Source organism: Cetorhinus maximus, chromosome 4 (assembly GCF_964194155.1).
Source record: "Cetorhinus maximus chromosome 4, sCetMax3.hap1.1, whole genome shotgun sequence".
Lineage (NCBI taxonomy): Eukaryota > Metazoa > Chordata > Chondrichthyes > Lamniformes > Cetorhinidae > Cetorhinus > Cetorhinus maximus.
In genome coordinates, this window is record NC_135882.1 from 26773757 (window position 1) to 26793534 (window position 19778).

The window sequence follows — 19778 nt, forward strand, 5'->3', positions numbered from 1 at the left end:
CTCATGTCGTCATGCCCTTCAATGCTATTTTTGTATCATTCAACCCTGCCACATCCTCAACCCGCCTAAAAACCATGAGTGGTATAGGTTGGGAAGTGGTTGTTTACACCACTATTTAAAGGAATTCTTAACAGCAGTAAGAGAAAGCTGGAAATATAGCTAACACCATTTGTTGCTTCAGTCTCCAGGAAAGTCAGAGCTTGAGGAGTTCCATTAGTTTATCTAATTGGCGCTCTCTGCCCTAATAACATTTCCCTATTAATGAAAGGTGATGGTCCATTTAACGCTGGATACCTTTAAGGGTTAATAATGAGTATCTATCACCTTAGATCTCCTGCTTTCCCAGGGTCATGCTGCCTAGAAACAGCATGCTTAGCAATGGTGACTCACTTGTTCTGTTTAAATGAGGCTCAGCCAGAAAATTCAAAAAGACCTGTGTGAGCATAATTGGGTGAACAAAACAAATAGCTCATGCGCTGCCCACCCAACCTGTACTCCACATAGAAATGGACCCTATAACCTGCTTTAAGAAAAAGGGTATAACATTATGAAATGGAAAAATAAAATGTGAGTCACAGTCACTCAATGACTGCAATTTTCAATCAATTTCTTCCTAATGTGTTCATTCACTCACTTTAATAATACAATAGAGGGAGGAAAATTGGGAACATCTTACATTGTAACATTGGGAGACCTATTCAGGATATCTGTGAAAGAAAAGCTAGCTAAAGTATTCTGTAAGGCTTAAAAACAAATACATTAAATATCTAACTGCCAGGTACTGGACTGATATTCCAGAATATGTTTCAAAAAATCTAGAAATAAAATAAAAAGCTACTGTAAGTAACTGTGACCATGAAGCTGTCAGGTTGTCACAAAAAGTACACAACTGGTTCATTAATGTCCTTTAGAGAAGAAAATCTGATCTCCTTATCAGTCTTGTTTCTATGTGACTCCAGTCCAATGCTAATTTAGTTAATTTTTAATTGTCATCTGAAGTGGTCAAGCAAGCCACCCAGTTGTATGAAACTTCTACAGGGAGTAAAATAAAATGTAACTTTCTAGCTAACAGGATTATGGGAGCATCTTCACCACTTGGACTATAGCGTTCAAAAAGAAAGCCCACCGCTTTCTCAAGGCATGAAGGAATCCAGCTATAAGGATTAAAAAGAGTGGTTTTCCTATGAAGTAGGGATTCAAAAAAATAAAAGCAGGGTTCACCTGCCCGACAAGGGTAGGGGAAGTTCATAAACATGCCTGGGCATACTTGTGTGCTCAAGGACACTAATGTTCTATGGCATGGAATATGGTATACCCTCCAGCACAAGCAGTTCCTGAAAAAACAGGAACCATTTGCAGCCCTTAGCATCCTGTTAGTTCTGAGGATGTTGTCCAGCATGTGTTCTCACAACTTCCTACTGGGTCAGCCTTTTCTTATGAATTAAATAATTTGGATTTTAACTAGAAATTGATAGTTATACCTGCCTTTTTTGGGAAATAAAAGGGGACAAACCTCCGTGTCAAGAGGCAACACCCTATATGTAAAAAATATAATTTATGCAGTTTAGAAACAGGATAAATATTGGAACCCTACAGTGGATTTTTAGATTCATTGGATTCATGCCGAAATCTCTCATGGTAAATTTACAGCTACTGTAGTGTAATGGCAATAGTTCTCCTTTTAATTGGGATGGAGGTGCCTTGTTTAACTCTTTAGCTTTGTATTTGGGGATTTAAGGTAGGTGCTACTTTAAATGTTTATGGATATCTTAAATATCTTACTATAACATTATTTAGACTTAAAAGCTGAATTCTCTATGAGAAACAAGATTATACTTCCTTTTCCTAGAACTATCAATGTTGCAATTGACTTTCCATCAAATGTGAATTGCATTCTCGATTATGTAATAAACTTTTATATAATTTAGAAAATATATTGTTTTGTATAGTCTTCTGTATCCAAACACGAGAACCCATCTCCATATACACTTCAGTGGAGAGGTACACTATTGAGGCGAGATGCCCAGACCCTTATAATATCCAGGTTGTTATAATCCAGCTAAAACTTGTTAAAAAGGCTACCTGAAGGACAATGATATTCTCTGCTGGTTCCTTTCCTTCAGGAAGAGTTAGATCAATTCTTCAGACCCATTCAAGTGTCGGTGAGGTCTGTCTTTCTCAACCTTAAGTGAGAGTGATCATCTGAGGAGTACGCCTGATCCAGAATTGTCCTAAAAAGGGGCTAGGATTATATTCCATTCCAAGGGCAACGAGGGTGCACAATAAATGCCAGCCTTGCCAGCGTCTCAAGAATGCATTAAGATAACTGCACCTGCAGTGATTTAAAGCTTTAACACTGCCACCATTTCTCACTACTACTCATCTTATAATCTAACAGCACTAAGTTTTAGGTAACGTTGATTAGATTTTTAACCAGTATTTTGGTAGGTCCAAATGTAAATATCATGTAAGGAACTATACTTCAGAAGCTGTTACTTGTTTACCTAGATCATCAAAGATATAATTGACTGAAATATCCTTTTAAGAAGCAAAATAAACAATTACACTTTCTCAATAGAGCTATTAATAATTACCTGCTGCTGTAACAGCATCCCACAACATATATTAGTTACTTATACTGTGATTAAAAATAATGGATAGTCACCAGATGAGCCACATGCAGATTTCTTTGTTGTTTTCCAGTTATTACCGGGCCAATTTTCATATATGAAAGCTAAACAGTGAGAGAAAGGCAATTTGGTATAGGGACAATCAGGAATGGGAACTGACTGTCTGGGAATACTTGACATGGATGAAGTATGCTTGGCATGACTACATTAGATATAATACTTCATTTTGCTTAACAGTAGATTGAGCCATTCTGCAATAAGATACCTCACCAGAACAATAATATCTGGAGGGTGTCATCAGGAGAAAGTGAAAACAAATATTCTAGCAGAGGCAAATATATAGAGCACTTAAAGAACTTTTTCAAAAGAAGTTCAAACCAAAAAAAGTGTGTTCTATTTCTTTCTGTCTTCTGAAAAGGTTTATACAAAAATATGTGTTAATAGAGTTCAGGATATGATACTGTCAAACTGGCAACTAACAATCTTTAACTTTTCTAATCAAATGCATCATCATAATAATTGTGTTAGGTGATTCCTTTGTGCTCATCCTGAACTGTAAAACAAGAGCATATTATCTCAAATCTGAGAAAAAACATTAAAATTTGCGAACAAAATCTGCTCATAGAGTATGATTGATAGTGTTTATAAAAGAAACACTATGCAACAGATGCAAACAGAACTGCAGACTCAATTTGAAAACAAAACGAGCCGGGTATTGGGTGATGCAGTGCGTTCACATTCTGTCCTTTCAACTTTAGAACCTGAGTTCCAGTAATGGGCAGAAGGTCTCCTGTATCCTATATGAATTGAACATGTGTTGTTCCAGCCTGGTTTCTAGTCAGCACCCTCAGACTCAGAAGTGGCCCATAAGTAGTAAAAGGTGGTCTTCTGAATTGTTGGAGCAGAACAAAGGAATACGTTCTGTAACTGGCACTACTTGTGCTAACTAGTACTACTTAAACTTAGCTGAAATAAATAATGTATCATTCCAACTGGCAGATACCCTTGACACAAAACTCGCAAATACACCACCAAAAGCCTAAGCCCTGTAACTTAAAATAAATTTTTGCTTCCAGATTTCAATATTAATATTTGTTATCCCTACTATAATGATGTCTAGCTTTTGCAGGGCATTGCTTTATTTTCACTGTCAAATGGGGTGCCTCTGAAATGTTGCCAGTTTGTTAAATAATGTCTTGCAAAGTGTGCCCACAATAATTGAAAACAATGTGAAATCTGTAAGAGCTGTCAGGACATTGGCTGCATGAGTGAAGCATCACTGATTACATTGCTGTATGGACATCATTTGAATGTAGACTTTAATTGTATCAGTGTGGACTGAGAAATGAGCAGAAATCCTGAGGCTACAAGACTGAAGTTTCTCAACTGTACTCGCAGAACAATAAGCAGTAAAATTATAAGAAGTAACTACATTATGTTATTTGGCAGATTGTCAAAATACTCTTCAGTGTTTAATAATGAAAAATTCTGTTCTGCAATGATCATTGTGCCAAAAAACCCTTTAACAGAATAATTTTAGAAGACCTGCAACCTAAAGGTGAATTCTGTATTAAGTGTATTACATTCAGAGAATGCATTTGCCTAACCAAAATTTTAAAGCATTACATTGATATAATGGACTACTAATATAAAGAAATTCAGTGTTGATGTGATTTAGTCTGTGGGCTCTCCCTGACATTGAGTGTGCTATTTCCTAACAAATCCTACGTACACATTTGAATGCATATGTACTCACAAACACATACCCCACAAGTTATTATTAAGCAGTAGTTGATATCCCAGGATGTCACACATTGCAAACCAAATTAAAGGTAGAGGATTGTGCCTCTTTTTCAGAGTGAGATATATTACACTGGGTTGCATTTTAAAGCAAAATAAGTGAGTCTCATTCTGAATATGAAAGCCTTAGTAGGTACAGCATACATATGTTCACATATAGCCACACCTTGCATAGCAGACTACATGTCTAACAACTACTTTGATCAAGAGAGGGAGGCTCAATAAGGAAATACAGAATCAGTATGTTTCTCAATCTGCCAGAAGGAATAAATAAACAAACACATATTTAAAAATTGTATTTTGAGTTGTTTTAAAATAGTTATCAGTAACCATAACATGTCATACCTATACTGGCTGGATGATGGAGATGGCTATGCGAATTCTTTAATCACAGAGCTGTTTTGTATTTGATCAAGAATCCATATCTTAAATCTCTTTGCGGTCAAATGCTAGGAAAAATGAGAGGCAGAGACAGAAAATAATGAAATAATATTGAGGGCACAGGGGAGTCCCAGAGATAAGACATCAGAATTGATCAAAATCAGCAACAAAGATTAACCCTATATTCCATCACTTTTTGAAATTCTATTTCTGGAGACAGTCTTGCTCTCTTCAAAAATGCCATCTCCTTACATTATTTAATTTATAGCCATAAGACTCTTACGTAGCCAAATAGCAGAGGAATTTCAAAATGACTCTTTCCATTGTCATGTTGGTAACTAATTTGAAGATTAATTAGACAGTTCCCTGTAAACTAACACATGCCCAAAAAAAAATGATGTCAAGTACATTTGTCACTTTACTTCACTGTGCCTTAAATGTATGCCACAGCAAGTTGGCATGTTTCTATAAGGCCCCCTGCATGTAAAGGCATATAAGTCGATAATATTGTGCAAGTATGATCCACATTCTGTATTCTTGTGTCCATGTTCATATGCCATATTCCTGTGTCTACATACATATATTGTTTTGTAACTCCTTACCTTACACCTGGTGTGACACCAGAGGTAATTGATCATGTGTTTCTGAACGAAAGTGATGGGAGATATAAATCCTTATCAAATTTGGTCAGGAAATGAGTTAGATGCTCTATGTATTTGGGGGAAGATGCTGATAATACATAACTGAATGCCATGCTATATTTATATGGAAAAATACCCATCGTATTGTACTATTTTACGATCTGTGAAGCAACTCAATTCTCTAAGGATTGCACAGAGATCTTGAGCCCAATAAATGGTATTTGCTATTTGTAAAATACAGTGAACTAACAATTGCTATATGTTTCCTCTAGTTGTCTAATGCCTGGAAATGTATTGAATTCACCACTATAGGGACCATAGAGTTGAAAATCATAGAATTGCGCTTTGAAAGCTTAACCATTTGAGATTCAGAGCTTTAGACAAAATTGAGAACCTCAGTATGGAAATGGTCTGAGATATATCATTAGTAATTTCAACCACAGATGGAGATCATATGCAACATTGCTGGTTTTCATATACACATTTCCACCCTTTATTCTCGAAAATGGATATTTAATGGATTGATGGTGTGATAACCATATTCGGGCATTAATTGTATTAACAGTGAATAGATTTCAGTATGAATACAGTGGGGACCTGCTTACAATACCAGAAATCTTTCTGGGAAATGAACAGCAGGAGGGATTCTATTAATTACATGTTGCAGTCTAGTGGCTAACTCCTGTGCAGGTACTTTTTAATACTTAAGAACCTTTATCAGACATCCTCCTCCCTGCTGGAATAGCGACTGAAGAGCTGTATTTTAGTCCGCAATTTTCTTATACATTCGGTAATGTAAAAAGGTTGACGTTTACTTTACTAAAACTTGGATAAAAATACGGAGAGAACTGACTTTAATTTTGTAATATTCTGTTTTGTTTGAACCTGAACGTCAAACTTAACCCACCAGATAACGTCTTTGGGCGTGTCATAGGTGTTATTTAGCGACAAGGTCTTTAGAGAGATTTAAAGAGAAGCCCATATTTGCTTTGGCATGAGAGGAGCAAACAATGTAAAACTTATTTTTTTTTTAAATTGAGAGAGATGTGTAAGTTCCTGTGTGCCCGCCAGAGGATCAATTGAGAAATCCAAAAAAGAAGCACTCAATAAATAATTGGGTCCATTTATTACAATCATTCGTGGTATGTCTCGTGTTATTAATCTATAGGTTTACTCTTTCTGCACCCAAAAAGGTCAAAGAACACCAACCACAACACAAAGAAGGAACAAGAGCTGCGTCCAATTCGTGCAAAGAAACCTTTTGTGATAAAGCACTTCTTCAAAATCAGCTCACCTACAGAAACGATACATAAATTTCCCCAAATTTAAATAAAAAACACGCCACTGAATTTGGACTTGTTCTTTGCTTAAGGCTATATACGAACACGAAAGAAAGCTTTGCTAGAACATTTAAATCAAAACCCTAACTCGTTTCTCTTTTTTTTTTAAATTACGCTTTTTCGGTCGTCACTTGCGAGTACGGTCTTGTCCACGAAGGTTCGGTTCGTTCAATCAAAAATCCGCCCATAAGAAAATCCAGTTTCTATTGTCTAGCCAGAAATTGTCCTTGTCAATAAATTCACTTGATATCCTAAGGAGCACTGTCACCAGAACTACTTAGAACCACATTGGCCAAGACAATTGTCAGTATTTCAAAGAAATTATTCTAATCGGTAGGTAATGGGTCTGCCCCTACTTAGCAGTTAGGTGGTTTTGGTATAGTAATCTTGTTCCGTTGCAATATCGATAATGTACATGGCGACTTGATCCTCACACAGGATTTTGACGAGCATTGGTGTTCCTTTATAGAGGGAATACTAAAAAGCCAGAAAACGTCGAATATTTCCATCCTCCCATCAAGTTGCCTCTTTCAAGTTTTAAGTAGACTTTGTCCTCTCTCTCCATGTTCAAGAGCACCCCGTTGCTGGCAGCCTCCCGGGTCACATCCTGGTCCCCGGCAAAAGCAGAAATCACAGCCCAGCCATTTTGCATGAGGCTTACCTGAAACCAGAACAAAACAAAGCCTTACAACTTTGAACTTTGCACTAATGGTACACGGTCCCAAGTTACTGCCGATTGGATAACAACTGATTTATCGCTAGCTTCCCCCCGGTGTATTAGCCGTTATAACACAACCTTCCAGGTCATGTATGCTTCCCGTGTTACACTTGCACTATCTGCCGCTGTACCTGGGCAATCTCCCTTCCTTTCTATTGTGCCTCTCTATCTATCTTACTGGTTTCCTTTCTTCCACCGTCTATCTGCCAATAGCCCTCTGTCCGTCTTTTAAAAAATTTTTTTTTAAAAAAAGAAAAACACATTACAATTCAACTCAAGCAATTGCGCCGTGGGTTGGAGAACAGCTTGCGCCGTTACAGACTGACAGCGAGAGTCAGGCGATGGTTGTGAGATTTGTGCACAAAAGCCCCAGTCAGTTTCTCTACCTGGATCGTCTGCCGGTTGTACACCTTGACCACGTGAAAGCTGAAACTGTAAATCCCTTTCCTCGGGGCCACGAAAGTGCTGGACCTCCTATCGAAATGGTTTCCAATATTAACTAATACCTGAAAGAAAGCACAAAGCACCGAGTTTCCAGCGCTGCGCATTTGACATTTGGGTAAACGCGGCGAAAACTTGGGACGAGAAGGATAATCGGGATTTGCAAAGAGATTTGGAGGCTGTGGGTTGAGGTTGGATTCGACAGGCTCCATTCAGTTTAAGCGGATTATAACATGCAGGGAGTGAGGGACAGCCCAGGAGTTACAATGCTGTTTCCAGAGGCAAGACAGGGACTTCCATTCACTGGCTGATGCACATGATATAAAATGCTCTTGAATGTTAGAACCACACGGGGCAATGAATGGGGACAAAACTGCTAAGGGTTCACGTTAAAAAAAACCCCAAAGTTTAAAAGCAGGAGGATAATTCTGCAAATGCCTTCTTGCTGCACAAGGCGGCCGAAGTTAGCGACTGAGAGAAGGTTGTACCATCTGCTCCCATACCTGTACAATGTGCAAAACTACTCCCAATCGTGGCCAGCAAGTTAATGCAGCCAGGCCAGTGTGTGGGGGTCGCTCTGCTCCGTCCACTGCCCTAGCGACAGCGGTTCACCCTTTCCCCACCCCACTCCCACCACCCACCACCCTCCTCCTGTCATAAAAGGCGAGACTTGGAGTAAGTGAGGAAAAGGTTGTCAAAGCGGGGAAAGGGGGAGGGTGGAGAGGGTGAAGGGCGCAGGATGAAGAGGGGGGACATGCTTCCCCCGAGCCGCTTGATGGGAGGGGGACGGCCAGCGACTTACATGGTCGAAGTAGATGGTCATGGTCCTGTTGCTCATCTCGGACGGTTCGTGGTTGGTGCTGCGCACGGCTGAGAAGGCTACCTTCGCACTGCCGCTCCGCACGGAGATTCCCAGGGAAGAGGTGACAGCCCCGTCCGAGGACGGGTTCGAGTCACACACCACCAGACATTTCCCTTCCAACACGATGGGTTCCGTTTCGTTCTGTCCCAACACGAGCCCCGTGCAAGCGAGGAGCAGGCTCAGTGCCAGCATGCTAAGAGATCCCGGGCGGATTAGCAGCAGATCCATGCGATTCTCGGTAATCCGATACAGATCACACCGGGGCCGATCACAATTGGGTTTTTTTTTTGTGTGTGTGTGTGCACACAACACCCCCAGCCCCCCCCCACCCCAAACTCCAAACTGCCCCCTCCCTTCTCTTGACCACCACTTCCAAAGCAGCCTCCTAGAAGATCAAAGAACGTCCTTCAGTTTGTTTGGATGCCATTGCCTGTAATAAGACATGCAGAAACAAAAATCCAATGCAGATTGAGTGCATTTTATTGAAAACTGAGATCCTGCAATAATAGCACTGCTACCCTGTCATTCTCCAAATTTATCCCCCCTCCCCTCCCTCGCTACCCTCTTTGCTTCTGTTTTAGTCTGAGACTTGCAGCCTCTCTAACGCCCCCACCCCACCCCACACACAGACACACACACACACACACACCCCCGTTGCTGATGATAGAATCCTACAATTGAAGTTGACTTTGCCTTCTCCTTCTCTCCGGCGGTCGACTGAAGTTCCCGCTCAGACAGACACATACAACCCGCAACCCACCCGCAAAAGCCCAGTCAGCTCCCGATGCCATTGCCCGCTCCCCGCTGCACCCGGCCGCCCATTTAACAAGACAACAACAACATTAAAAAAAAAGAAAGTTGCCCATTTAGGTTCTCCCGCAGAGGGACAAAAATAAAACATCAGAAAGCAAAGAGGGAAGCTGGAGACATGTTAACATTAGCCGCGGCCAAGGCTCCTCTTACCGTTTTAATTGCGAAGAGATCTCCAAGTTAGATAAAATATTTACTGCTGTTCCCAGCTCACTGTCCCTTTCCACTAAGCCCGCGTGCTAGTTTGATAACGCTTTAACATTACGTTTGCAGTGTGATGCCCACGTTGGAGATGGTGTTACCTGGCAGATCCATGGTGGCATGACAGTGTGATCACACTATCCCTCTCTCAAGCTGTGGTGTTAGGGTAATGAGCTGGGAATCTGTTGGCAGATAGGAAGCAAAGAGTCGCCTCTCCCTCCCCCGCCAGGAGTTCATTCTCAAACACGCACACACACACTACAAACACACGCACAGCACATTGACCGGGGCTCAGGTATCAGGCACCGAATCAAAGCGAGCGGGTAGTACACAGCAGCTTTTAAACCCCCGCCCCGCTTCACGGCTCATTGTCGAACTGTGTGGTGTCGGGTGGTCCCTCAGCTCTCTCTGATCTATCGCCGTGCTCCACCTTTCTCTCACTTCATGATGTATGATTTTCAGATAATCATTCAAGATTTCCGATGGCTCATCCTAAATCAGCAGGGAATGCAGATGCCCTATAAGCAAACGGACTTCTTTCCGACCTCAGTGTCTATATACATTATATATGCGTGTGGGTGTGTGTGTGTGCATATATTTATCTGTATCTGTATACACACACATCTAATGTATATACACACAACACACATGGTTTCAAAACACTCTATATATGAACACATATTCAGTCACACACAGATAATGTACATATGCACACATCGAAGTAAATACATATACAAACGTGCGAATAAAAACAAAAAAAGATGCAATGGTTCCATTTAAAAAAAAACTAATTGCAAACACATTCCCAACGACTGACTTTTTTTGTGGAAATGTAAATTATTGGCAATTGTAATCACAAAACTGAATTTTAAAATAAAGGGGGTCACTTGATTAGAAACATCAAAGGTTTTTCAAGTGCAATAAACTCCAATCTGCAAGGTTGTAATTGTCTGGGTTCATTACATTTTGCAGCTCTGCCGTGGCAGCATACACCACCGCCATCATGTGGCGAAATGTTGAACTTCTAAATTAAACTTGGTGCCTCTCCCCAAATCCTGGCACAGATTTTGATGTTGTAATGAACAGTGGAACTGGCCTTTGCCATCATTACTCTTTGAAACTGACAGCAACACGTGTGCAGTTAAATGCAAGAGATCCGAAAGTTGTTGGTCAATGATTCCCTGCTCCCCCACAGAGTGCACTCCTGAAATCCTCACTTATGGAAATCACTTAAGAATCCCTGAATTGGGCTCATTTTCGCTACTTTCTTGCTATAGAAACCATTGGAAACATTACACCTTGTTGAACGAGGCATAATCGGGTCATGGTACTGACGTGGAACACATTGCCTATGGGGTGTTGGAAGTGGAGTCCATCAATGATGTCAAAAGGAAATTTGATGGGCACTTGAGGGAGATAAACTTGCACAGGTCTTTGTGAATAAAGGGGGGAGGAGTGGTCTGACTGACTGGGCTGCTCTACAGACAGCTGCTGTGAACGCAATGTGCCAAATGACATCCTTCTGTGCCTTGATGACTCTGAATTGTAATGGAATAATTACTTCTGAACAACATCTCTGGACTTGAAAACCTAATTTTATGTTTGTGGAATGATACATTTTTCCATTCCATGATCAAAATTCCATTGATTTTTAAAATAATTTAAGAAATAAAATGTGTTTATATTTTATCTTCTAAGTGCTTGTCCTACCTTTATTTCACCCTCTGTAAAATGATATTTTAAAAATGAAGGATAATCAAAACTTTGAATTTCTGGTTTGTTGTTTATGAAAATTCTTCAAAGCGATTGGCTATTTAGCTTGCTTGATGACATCACTGTCACTGGGGGCCAGAGATCTCCTGTAGCTGGAACCAAAATGAAATTAACATTGGGAAAGGCGAAATCCATGCCAGACAGCTCACATGATCTTTGTGTACAGCTTCCTTCGAGGTCAACAGCCAGTGTCATCGTTTTGCCACTAATTGCAAAATGTCTCTCAGGTGCATTTATTTCAGGGAACCATGTTGTAAATAAAATGGTGCACCTGATTAAGTATATTTTTTACAATTCCACTGCAATGTCAATGAGCTTGTGGGTTTACTTGTTAAAAAAATCATTTCTGCCAAATGGCAAATCATCTGAGATTATATTTGTCCTGTTCTAAGGTGTGGGGCAGAATATGGTTATACTGCATAACTTGCGCTCATACAAAGTGTGCTGCCTATAAAAGCAATGGTGATTATGCTTCAAAAGCAATTCATTGACTCTGAAGGGTTTTGCACCTCAAGGGGATACAGTAATGTGCTTGTGTTACTAGACCAGTTGTCACAAGGAATGTGAATTCAAATGTAACCACAGCAGATTGAGAATTTGTATTCAGCTTAAAATTTCTGGAAATTAAAATAACTCATATCAATAAATGTAACCATAAAGTTAGTTGGATTTCCATTAAAAAAAAACAATTGATTCACTAATGTCCTTCAGGGAAGGAAACCTGCCATCCTAACTTGATCCGGCCTTAATGTGAATCCAGTCACACAACAATGTGGCTGATTCTTAACTGCCCAAGAGGTGGATTTAGCAAACCACCCTGTGGTGATTCAAATAAGCCCACCCCACCTTATCAGGATTACTGGAGATCAGCAATAAATGACATTCCTGGCAGAGGAACCCACCCTGAAAAATTATTTTTCTTTTTTTTGCATTGGGCTTCAAGTTGACATAGATTATGCAATATAAGGTTGCTTTAAAAAATCCAAAAGTTTTGAATGATCATCAATGTATAACTCAGGTACCGTATTCTGAGATTACTCCAAAATGCATTGGAGCCAAGAAAAGCTTTTGTGTAGATTTGAGTATAAACCCATCCTTGTGTAAAGTTATAAGTGCACAGATGACTCATTGAATCAACTAGAAACTTGTAAATCTTTGTATTGAATCTTTTTAAATATTTCATGAGAATGGATGCTGCCACCCACACTCTCCTAACATTTGAAATTAGCAGCCCAGAGACCTAAGATCTCACTAAATCCCCGGACAGACATGTACAGCATTTCTGTAATAATTGATCTTGATATGGGCTGGAGGAAAACTCAGCTTGCTGCCTAATTTCACTGTCAGCTGTGCATTGCATTTCATATGAACATAGGAAATTGATCGGCAAGAAGACCACCATCAAACCATGGTGGCCGCAGAACCATGACTAAACACTCCTTCCCTCCACCTACCTATCCTCCCCTCACAGTCATGTAATCTCCCAAGAGAGGCAAAGAAACTCAAGGCCAATAATAGAAAAAAATACTCCAAAAAATTTCTCTCCCAACCAATCACATGGGCCAAGTATTATCTATAAATACACTTACCTTTTATAAAATGCAATCTTTAACCCAGTCAGGAACTTTGATGTGGGTGTGCAGAGATCCAACACCAACCACATAAACTAGCAATACATTCCAGAGTCTCACTTCCCTCTAGATAATTTCATAGATACTAACCTCAGGCCAATATCTTGAATATCACTGCAGTCTAACTGAAGAGCAAAGTTTGCCCTTAACTGCTTCTGAAATGTTAAAAGAGGAGTAATGCTGGTGTATTTTGATTTATTGATTTTCCTATTGTTCTCACTAATATAATCTCACTTAATGAAATTATCAACTGCAAGATCACTCTTGAGGATCATTAAAATCTACAAATTGTGTTATTATTTTTCCAAAGGAGAGGAGAATATGACCCTTTAAGATTCATTCCACTACACTTTCATTCCTAACCTTATACAATGAAAATCCCAGCCCAAGTTACAGAGCAATAAGATAGGATATTGGACAGTGAGTGATTGCCTTAAGAAGTTTAGACTGATAGGGCAGGACTTTTAAAATTTTATATTACAGGTGTTTAATGCTAGCAAAGAATTGACTGTCCCGTCAGTTCTTAAGATTTAATTTAACAGGAGTTTAAATGTAAGTGAATAGAGCTTTGTCTGACCACTGTATAACTTGGAGTTATAAGCTCCGGGTTGCTTTAACTAGGTACTGGAATCAGACTGGTAGTATACAGAGTCATAATAGAGGCACTGTCAGTTGAGAGGTACAAGAATAATACATCATTTTCATTAAAATCACATGCCACATAAGTGGTTGGGAAAATCTCTGCAATTAAATGACTTATAATAATGCAATTTGTTTTATTGTGTGATAGCAATTGATACAAACATTTCACATTAGGTCCATAGTAGATTCAAAATCTTAAGTTCGCATGCATGTCTTGTCAGCCATTTCCATGATGAATTCCTATGTTCACATTTATTATGGAAACTTATCATGCTGTGGTACAACCTCCCACCACTGGTGGTGTTATAGCAAGTTGATTTTGCATCTTGCAGCTCTTCACCCTGTGCCCCTTGCTCCCATGAAGTCTGCTTCTCTGTTTCTCAAATTACCAGAACCTTTATCATTCAACATTAAATATTTTTAAAAATCTAAAAGATGAAAAAAAAATCTATAAAAATAAGGACAGATGCACAACTTTGAAATAGGCATTGGAGTTACAGTTATGTTTTCTGGTGGTTATAACAGCTCCAACCCTGCTCACCTGAAGAACACACTTAGCCTACACCTCCATGTGTGAAAGTCATAGATTAATTAATGCTATGCTAAAAGAAAATGAAATAAAAAACCTGTAAAAGTAAAGGCAGATGCTAAAAATTATAATACAAAGGTAAATGTAGACATAGAAAGAGCATTTAACAATTCCACACTAAAGGGAATTAGAACTAACCAAAAAAGCACACTATGTAATGTAGTATTAGTTTACAGTTGAATTATTTTGTTTGGCATTCTGAGTTACTTGGTCAGCTGCCATTTGTTGTTGTTCAGTTAGAATTTTCATTCTGTTTTATTGCATTGTAACATGGGTGAGAATTCTCGTGGTAGCAGGCTAGGAATAAAAGCACTGTGGAATGGATCTCAAAAGGCCATATTCTTCTCTGCTTTGGAAATTTATAACATCATATTTTCATAGATTTTCATGACCCTCAAGAGCGAACTAGTTGTTGATAATTTCATTAAATGAGATTTTATGAGTGAGAATAATAGGAAAATCAACAAATCACAATATACCAGCATTAATCCTCTTTAACACTTTGGAAGCAATTAAGTTGCTACTTAATTGGCATGAATCATGAATAGTTCAGTAATTCAGTTGTGTCATGTATAATATTTATAAAGTAGAGGAAAACCCTAATTTTATCCAAAAGTCCTGCACTTGTTAAGAATTACTGTTGAAAGATTGAATGACCAAGTGCTTATGTTCTGGATAGATCAGAAAGTAATCACATTCATTGGAATTAGGACATGCACCTTACATATTGGAGTAAATTATAACATTCATGTTCCTGGCATGAGGCTTTAAGAATGAACATATCAAATGTTAAATAATATGAATTCTACAGACAAATTCATTAAACTCACCCTATTCTTTGAAAAGAAAGACAATGCTTTGATAGTTCAGAGATCATGCCAATATAATTATATTAGCTCCACATATTCTAATTTGTCCATAAAAGTTAAATTAACAAGATGATTAGCATGATTGTTGGAATTAGATAAATAGTCGCATGATAGTACAGAACTTGAATATTTCTGAAAAGAGAGATCTGTTGCTGAAGCTTTTTGTCTTGCACTCATTAGGACAAATGCAAGAATGCCAGATTTTAAACAATCACAACAAGTTATGCCACACCTGAAAAGGGTGCTGGTTGGTTGGCAAGTCAACTTTGATTAGCTGAAGCATTGCTATGGAGAAAGCAACAGGGAACTATAGGATCCCCAAGCTCCCAGGTAATTTGGAAAAGGAATAAGGCTTGGACATACCCTTTTTGTTTGCAGAGAACAGATTCCTACGTTTGAATGTATGTCACTTCTAGCAAGCATACATGGGCCATGTTGCAAGCTCCACTGATTATCTTAAATTAGTTGTTTTAGTAGCTATTAGCACACTCAGGATTGTTTAGCAAGTACTGCCCAATCACAGAATCAGATCAGATCAGTTGATGTTTTGTTTTGGGTTTTGCAAGCAGAGGCTGGTTGAGTATGGTCTGTACTCTGCCTATTATGAATACTGAAGAAACGCGCTATTTGATTCGATCAGCCAAGTGTTGTGATGTATGGCCTACATACCTGGCATTGCAGTGGCACTGAAATTCATACACAGCATTGCTGAGTTGTGCGGTAGACAGAATGCCTTTTCTGGACTGACGGCAGCCTCCCGTTGATGGAAAATACCACTCAAATAGCCATTGCATAGTAGCAGCGTAAAATGCCTTGCTTAACCTATTGTTCAAGTTTTTGAGATACTTTATCTTTCCAGGCTCATTTGAGGTAGACTGGGCACTTTTCAGGTCCGGATCGGATGTGGAGGCCTTTGCAGAAAACAAGCAAATCCTTCCACACGCCCATGGCAGGCAGTAGGAATGGGAAAGATTCTTGGTCAGCCACGCTTGATGCGGAGTGGTGCCCCTCAAGCTATAAATACTTGTCTCTCTAACAGAGGCGGGTGTTTGTGGCTCCCCCTGTGGACTATAGCTAATTACAGACAGAGTGTTGTTGGCTTGATCAGCAGTGGGCCTGGTGTTCTTATACTTACCACATTGAACAATAGGCTAAGCCGGGGGTTATAGAGTGAGTGCTCCCAAATATGTTACTATGGACAGAATTTTCCATGTCCGTTGTGTTGGGGGTCATGGGGTGTGAGAGGACAATATGGCGGGAAGGTCAAAAATCGGTTTCAAGCCATCGTGAAACCCAGTTTACAATCGTCTGTTGTGCCCGACAGGTGGGCCGCATTTCACACCACTGCATGACAGGAACATGATTTTCATACATCTGTATATCATTATAAGCCCTGCCCACTGGAATCATCCCCCCTTGCTGGATCGCCCGGGATCATGCTGGCTTGTTTCACAACTGTGTATAAGCGAAATGTGCCTGGCGAGCTGCACTTCACTTGGAACTTTGAGGTTTGTCTGCCCACCTTTCCTCCGGCAGCACTCACAGTCACCAGAGCCAGGCTTCGCAATCAGAACCACATCACTTTTAGGAGGGCTCACGGGCAGGTCTCTACCTACCAGACCAGCTGTAAGGTGGGGGTGGCTTTTCAATGGCTGCAGGGCTAGGGCTTGTTTGGAGAAGGGGGAGAAGTGGCCTCAGGCAAGGGAAGAGGCTGCAGGGCGAGGGCTGTCGTGGGGAAGGGGGGTATCCCGGGGTGTGTGTGGGGGCACATGTTGATCTGTGCAAGAGGCCTCAAGATGGTGCAGGCTGAGGAGGCAGGCTCCAGAGGAGATGGGGCCAGATGGAGATGTGAGAGCGTGTGTGTGAGAGAGTGAGTGGCGATGTCCCTTGAGCTGGCAATGAGTGAGATGTCAGTGAATATGTGATGGGCTTGTGAGTGTGTGAGTTTAGAGTGATAAGATGGTTGCCTTACCCTGGTGGCACGGATGAGATCATTCATCCTCTTTCTGCACTGGATGGCCAATCTCTTCTGTGCAACATTGGCATTGAACACAACTGTCACCGCCTCCCAAGCTGGAGTGATGAGATTGTTGGATCTCATGCAGCCAGAGTGGGGTTGGAGGACATCATGGCGGGCCTCCAAAAGGTCACTGAACTCTTTTTGGCTTTCAGGGCTATGTCTTCACTGGAGCAGTCCTGGGCTGCAAGTATTAAGAACTGTGTGGGCGGCTGCAGTTTAGATATGGTACCCGGAGTGAGGAAACAGTGAGGTTATGGCATGTGGGCGATTCAGAGACCGCCTGCCAGCGAGACAGCGTGTTTCATGTGGCTGCATAATTAATGAGGCAGGAATGGGACGATGTGGCGTGTAAAACCGCCATTGCGGCCGATGGGTAAAACATCCTTTTTCCCGCCCGCTACCGCACATAGTGCAAATCTGGGATGATTCTGCCATTTGTGTTTCCACTTAGGAGCTGTTGATTGAAAGAGACAAAGAGGTTTGTTCTAATTGCCGATTGCTATAGATAGTTAATAATCATGGTAGGTGCTAGCTACATATATGTTGGAATCATTTGTGGTTTTAAATAATACTAATGAAGTCAGCATAATACCCTGACAATGGACCCAAACGTTTAGTGCTGAGGTTTGTTGCTGTGAGGAGTTCCCGAACAGTGTGTGACTTGGAGGGACACCTGGAATTGATGGTGTTCCTATGATCCTACAGTCCACTAGCAAAAGTTTAAGAGTACAGTTGTCATTCCTCCATTGACCAGCTGGTAACTGTCTTCCTTGGGATGGAGGTAAGCAGGCTTTCTTTGAGGTGAGTTGGTGGTGGAAATGCCAAATCAAGCCTGCGGCAACTGCAATCTCAGATACCTGAGAGAAGCAGACGCACTAGACTCGATTGATAAGCGAGCAGACAGTCTGCTTCACTAATTGAATCTGAGGGGAGGAACCTGCCAATGAAGGCTGGGCTCTTTCCAATTGGCTTTTATGAAAAATCATTCTCACCATGTGGGCATCACTGGCAAAGCTAAGTTATTGTCCATCCCTGGTTGCCCTTGAGAAGGTGAGCCTTCTCACTCTTTTAGGCCTAGATGTCAGCAAAGGCTTTTCCTTCTCTGCTTCAGTCCATGTGGTGGAAGGTGCTTACCCAATTCTATTAGGCAGGGAGCTGCAGGATTTTAACTCAGTGATCATGAAGGAACAGCTGGCAATGTATATCCAAGTCAGATTGGTATGTGACTTGAAGGGAACCTTTTAGTTGGTGGTATTCCCATGCACCTACTGCTCTTGTCCATCTAGATGTTGGAGGTTGTAGTTTTGGGAGGTGTTGCCAAAGAAGACTGTCTAGTTTGCTGCAGTGCATTCTGCAGATAGTACACACTGCAGCTACAGTATGCAGTGGAAGGGATGAATATTAAAACAATGGATGGGTGCCGATCACATGGAATGCTTTGTCCTGAACAGTGTCAAGCTTCTTGAATGTTGTTGTTGGAGCTGCATGCAATACTCCATGTTGGTAAGCTGCATGGTTTTAGCTGGTTAAACCTCAGCAGCACTCCTGTACATACTTGGTCTTTCCTAAACTTTGTACTTGAGTAAGTAAGATGTGTCTCCATCAGCACTTTCATGAGATGTAAGCAAAAACTCAGCTTCTCGGTAGTTAGAAATTTTAAACATAAGTGATGAGTTTCTGTGTGTGACAGACATTGACTGACTGAAAACAAAATATTATTTTGGAATTTTATAAATTCATATTGGCAGGGATTACTTGTTAGTACCTTTGCAACTCAGGTTTCAGACCAGCCTACATTAATGGCATGGAAGATTACTCCAACTAATAGGTTTAAAGGTTATGTATGAAATTAATGTGGGCAGTATCATCTGAATTACTAGTGGATATGGGCTCCAGGCCCAAATCTGACCACAAGTAAACAGAAGTTGGCATTGATCTAGCACTCTTGCAAAGGGAAGCTTTAAGCATGACTAATGTGGCATCTGGAAAAATCCAAACTTCTGCAATAAGTGTTCTCTTTCAAGTTGTGACAGACGTTGGTTTTGTGGAAGAGATCTTTGCTTTGCGTCTGGCTGCTCCACATTTTATTTGGAGTACTTGATAGCGATATTGAGGGCTGATTTTTTATGAAACATTAGGGCACCCAGCCAGCCCTCCTAGCCCGTCACTACCCTGTTTATTTCTCTGTTTCAGGAAAGGCCATTGTTATGGTTGGTGGGCTTCCTGCAAGATTTGAGACACCTAGAGAGAGCCTGCCACTGTGAGAGCATAATATTCCAGCAGCGGTGTAGCACAAAAACAGGCAGTTGAACATTTAAAGAGACAGTGGCGCCTGTAGCAGAGAAGGAAAAGTCTTTGCTGACATCTAGGCCTAAAAGAGTGAGTTAATTGGAACAAAATAAGAACAGTAGATTTCTACTAGTCCCTCTT

At 40.5% G+C, this 19778-nt stretch overlaps 1 protein-coding gene across 1 annotated transcript; it reads right to left on the reverse strand.

The window, feature by feature from the left end:
• Positions 1-6561: 6561 nt before the first annotated feature.
• Positions 6562-9101, reverse strand: cbln2b (cerebellin 2b precursor). The gene is made up of 3 exons (XM_078539681.1): positions 8754-9101; positions 7897-8016; positions 6562-7453 (listed from the first exon to the last, which is right to left on the reverse strand). Exons 1-3 carry the CDS (start codon positions 9039-9041, stop codon positions 7256-7258), a joined length of 606 nt encoding a protein of 201 aa, XP_078395807.1. The 5' UTR covers positions 9042-9101; the 3' UTR covers positions 6562-7255.
• Between the last annotated feature and the right edge of the window lie 10677 nt (positions 9102-19778).